Here is a 4,418-nt window from a genome sequence, read left to right as displayed (position 1 = left end):
ATGTTTGTATTCATATATATAGATTATTGTATATATATATATATGTGTATGTATGTGTGTGAGTATGTATGTATATGTACACAATACATTGTTATACACGTCTCTTCGAACCATTCTCCGCTTCGTGGGCATAAGTCGCCCGCAATCCGCTCTAATGCGTTTACGCTCTCTGAAACTCACGAAACGTCTATTTGCTATTAAACCTCAGGAGAAAACCTCATGCAATGAGACCATCTATCACAAGAAGTGTCTGCGATGTAACCACTGCGACAAGATCTTGACTCTGGGTGAATACGCTGGCCTAGAAGGAGTCATGTAAGTGTATATAACCGGATCCCACAACCTCTGTAGTTGTTTTATGAGTGGAATATATATTATACACTGTTAATGTGAGAGCAAGTAGTAGCTTTTGCATTGTATGGAACATCTCACAAGAACCAACATGTGCTGTAATCGCTTGTAAACCACAACGTGGGCAGCAAAGACATTTGCCACAGTATCGCAGCACCGCCTGAGATCAAAGATTGCATTGGCATATGATTGTTCAGCGAACAATAAACCGAAACAACAAGCATACATCAACATAGTGTGGTGTATAGCCCATAGTCATCGAAGCAACTATTGGTAACTGCATGGCCTTACTCGCACTATCAAGCACCCCACTCCCCTGGCTCTCTACCGTAAATCCCTGACCTCTAAACCCTAAAATTCATTCATTCCTAAAATCTAAAACCCTAAACTCCGCACAGGTATTGCAAGCCCCACTTCAAGTCTCTCTTCGCACTGAAGGGCAACTACGACGAGAGCTTCGGAAAGGAGGCTCATACCAAAAAGTGGGCCAAGTAAATGGGCAGTACTGCCAAGACTGAGGAGAGTGTCACTCCCAGTTGGAAAATTGGCTATTTTGTAGTACATGTAGTCAAATACCCCATCTTCTAATGGAATAAACCATCAGTCGATGCAATAAACCATCCATTCAAGGAATAAACTTATCAGTCGATGAAATAAACCATCCATTCATGAAATGAACTTATCAGTCGATGAAATTATCAAGAACAAAAACATCGCTTAATGAAATGACCAAAAAAGAATCGTACGACAGGTTCTTGTGTCGACCTTATGAAAAAATGCAGACTAATCTCTACTAGTGTGTGTACCATACCATTGAAAAGTCGTATATAACCTATGCAGGCTACTCTCTAGTGGCATGTGTACCATGCCGTTGAAAAGTAAGCCCTATGCAAAAGGAATAATATCACGTCACAATGTACTGTACGAAGCACATATATGCGACCATCGTATGGTGGTGGTTTTGTAGTGTTGTATCGACCAGTATGGGTTTAGAGTTTTCTTATATCGACCAGTTTAGGTTTAGGGTTTTTGTATATCGACCAGTTTGGGTTTAAGGTTTCTTGTATTAACTAGCATGTGGCTTGATCCTTCGAACTTAACACGCTGCAGACTGTTTATGTAAACAAAGTACATACGAGTCTCTCATATACCCGTGGCGCCTGCCTAAAAAGGAAATCTTGGACCAGATACCTACCAACTCCCATTGTACACCATGGACATAATGCAGTCAAGACGAACTCGGTCTTCTATGGACTTGAGATATATACATATACTATTAAACGCCCCCCACGGCCAGCCTCAGCGCATATTCCTCGCCCTTATGGTGAGTCGTAGAATCGTGTATCTTGGCAGCAAGTCATATTGCTAATGTCCTATCCTGCAGTTACTTTATTAGCAGTATCCCCGAGGATGTGCTGCGACGAAGCCGTTGCAAGCCTTGTGTCTTCTTCGTGTGATTGTTAGATCCATCTCAAAGCGTACACGCATAACACACCATACAGCCCGTACAGGGCCATATACCCAACCGACACCTCTCGCATGAGAGCTACCCTCTTCTGTTCACTGAGCATCCAAACCCCTATGATACCCTCCGTTTTCTCACTATAAACACTTCAGTGCTTCTTTGATTCCCAACGCTTCGGGCTTTCTCTCTACCGGAAAGACCGGACCATCACATCCCCATCCGGTAGATACACGCATCTCTCCTCGGCATACAATCCTATCACCCCGGCCCATCTCACCGACTCGCTAAGCTCCACATATTCATATTCACATATAACACTCTTAGCTCAACGGACGACTACTCCTATCTCAACAGACGCAATAGACGCACCCTTGTTACCGCTTGCAAGGGGTGTACTTTGACCGCCGGCCTAGGCCCAGGGTCTGTCAGCAGCGACTGTACTGAATGCGATCATCCGCCCATATCATATGGTGTTTTAGGGTTTTGTTCATCCGCCTATTCCATATGATGTTTTAGGGTTTTCAACCCCCGAAACCCCTGAAACTCTTTCATGTGGTGAGAAGACGACGTCGCAGAGAACACGGGCACTCCCATCGACCGTTACCTAACGGTTCGACCCAAATATAGGCTTAACCACGTGCTTGCACTCGGCAGACCTACTAGGCATTCAGTATACCTACACCATACCATCCGTAGCACCCCACACAATGGTACTCATGAAGCAGGCGATACTCAGTCCCGCACCTGGGGCCTCGCCAAGACATACATACATTACAGATACATCAGGCCCACTTCACTCCGTTGGCACCTACAGCACACTTATGTTCCGTGGCTATGCAGTCCCAGAAACCCATATGGCGTTATCACGCATAGCCCTCGCACGGCCAACGAATGTGTTCTCCGCACTCCGAATGACAAATACTTTAACTAACAGATCTCAGCCACTCAAGCAAAGGCCCGGAAGCCCCTCCCCACCCAACACCACAGGCACAGGCCATGCGGCAGAGTGAAACCACCGTCCACCACTCTACCATGACTCGAATTAAAGTCATTCCATGCAGACGTATATAGAACACCCAGGCCCTATCAAAGGCGGCTGTCTGGTGCTCTAGAGCCTCGCGTGAGTCTTTATTCAAGCACTGTCAGATCTACCGCAGACATTTCCTGTACTCTGACCGTCTTACCGTCCCACTCGATACACAGCGGCGTTGTCGTATTGTCGGATTCTGTCGTATTTTCATATTCTGTCGTATTTTCATATTCTGTCGTATTTTCAAATTCTGTCGTATTGTCGGATTCTGTCTGATTGTCGGATTCCGCCAACCCGTACACATCCTCGACACAATGATCCAACACCATTTGCGCGGTCTCAGTGCTGAGCAAGCCCCACAACGGCACTTGGGCCTCTACCGTCTCTCGGTCGAGAGAACGCTGTATGGTCCTGAGGGGATATTAGGTGGGCCTTAGTACTTGTACACAATATACTATATGGTACATGCACACTAGTAAAACGTAAACCCTAAACCCTAAAACCCTACAACCTTAAAGTCCTAGACCTTAATAAGTTATGGGTAGTGCAGCCGAGGTGATTCGCGAAGTAAAGAATACTGTACAACATAACACATACACCGATGAGGATATCGTTAGTACACCCACTGCACTGCAGAGGTTGATGAAGATATCGATAGTACACCCACTGCACTGCAGAGGTTGTAATGCCTTACCCTGACAGACAGGACTACAGTACGTTATATACACACACACACGAAACGAAGACTAAATATATCGAACAAACAATAAAGAAATCCAGATCGAAGGATCCCTGTATAGTCCAGAATCAGTATCACACAGACATCGGTACACCCGGCCTATTACCATGCAGGTACTACCACTGTGCTACAAACTGGCACATGACAGCTTCATTAAAACCGGCTAATATGCACACAAGCGCTGGTATAAGAACCCTACATCGTTGTAATACAACCGGCGACAAAGCCTGCGACAATGGCTGCATCTAAAACGACTGATAGATGGATTCTGTGTCTTTTAATTGGACAAAACAAGGATAATTTACTTGCCCACTCCTTGGGGGAAACATACAACACTCATATCAAAACAGCTCTGTCCTGGGCCGATCATATGATCCAAAATAAGGGCATCCTTGTTCCAATGCGAATGATATGACCCGAAATAAGAACTTACTTGACCCGAAATAAGGACTTACTTGTTCACTACCGGGTGGAATATCAGCCCTTCAGGCGACACGCGCAGATTGGCAGGGTCGAACTCTTCGGATAACGTCGAGGCGTAGGTGAGTCGCCACGGCATGTCCTGTGCAATGGAGCGCAAGGGAACACATGAAGCAAAAGCCATTGAACGGTAGCACCCAACGTAGTAGCACACAACGTAGTAGCACACAACGTAGTAGCACGCAACGCAGTAGCACACAACGTAGTAGCACACAATGTAGTAGCACACAACGTAGTAGCACACAACGTAATAGCACCCAACGTAGTAGCACTCAACGTAGTAGCACACAACGTAGTAGCGCACCCAACGTAGTAGCACACAACGTAGTAGCACCCAACGTAGTAGCACACAA

General features: G+C 45.7%; 2 protein-coding genes across 2 annotated transcripts in view; one reads left to right on the top strand and one right to left on the bottom strand.

The window, feature by feature from the left end:
- Positions 1–1,029, top strand: part of SARC_08041 (hypothetical protein) — a 4,017-nt gene extending 2,988 nt beyond the window's left edge. Inside the window, exons 2-3 of the mRNA XM_014297994.1 lie at positions 209–315; positions 750–1,029. Coding sequence (XP_014153469.1) covers positions 209–315; positions 750–846 — 204 coding nt within the window. The 3' untranslated portion in view covers positions 847–1,029. The remainder of the gene's footprint in view (positions 1–208; positions 316–749) is intronic.
- A 359-nt stretch (positions 1,030–1,388) lies between these two features.
- The window catches only part of SARC_08040 (hypothetical protein), a 7,079-nt gene continuing 4,049 nt past the window's right edge, over positions 1,389–4,418 (bottom strand). The window contains exons 3-4 of the mRNA XM_014297993.1: positions 4,041–4,147; positions 1,389–3,257 (exon numbers count right to left, since the gene is read on the bottom strand). Coding sequence (XP_014153468.1) covers positions 2,945–3,257; positions 4,041–4,147 — 420 coding nt within the window. The 3' untranslated portion in view covers positions 1,389–2,944. The remainder of the gene's footprint in view (positions 3,258–4,040; positions 4,148–4,418) is intronic.

This window comes from Sphaeroforma arctica, assembly GCF_001186125.1.
Source record: "Sphaeroforma arctica JP610 unplaced genomic scaffold supercont1.685, whole genome shotgun sequence".
Taxonomy (NCBI): domain Eukaryota; class Ichthyosporea; order Ichthyophonida; genus Sphaeroforma; species Sphaeroforma arctica.
Note: the sequence above shows the minus strand (reverse complement) of the source record. Positions and strands in the feature narration are given on the sequence as shown.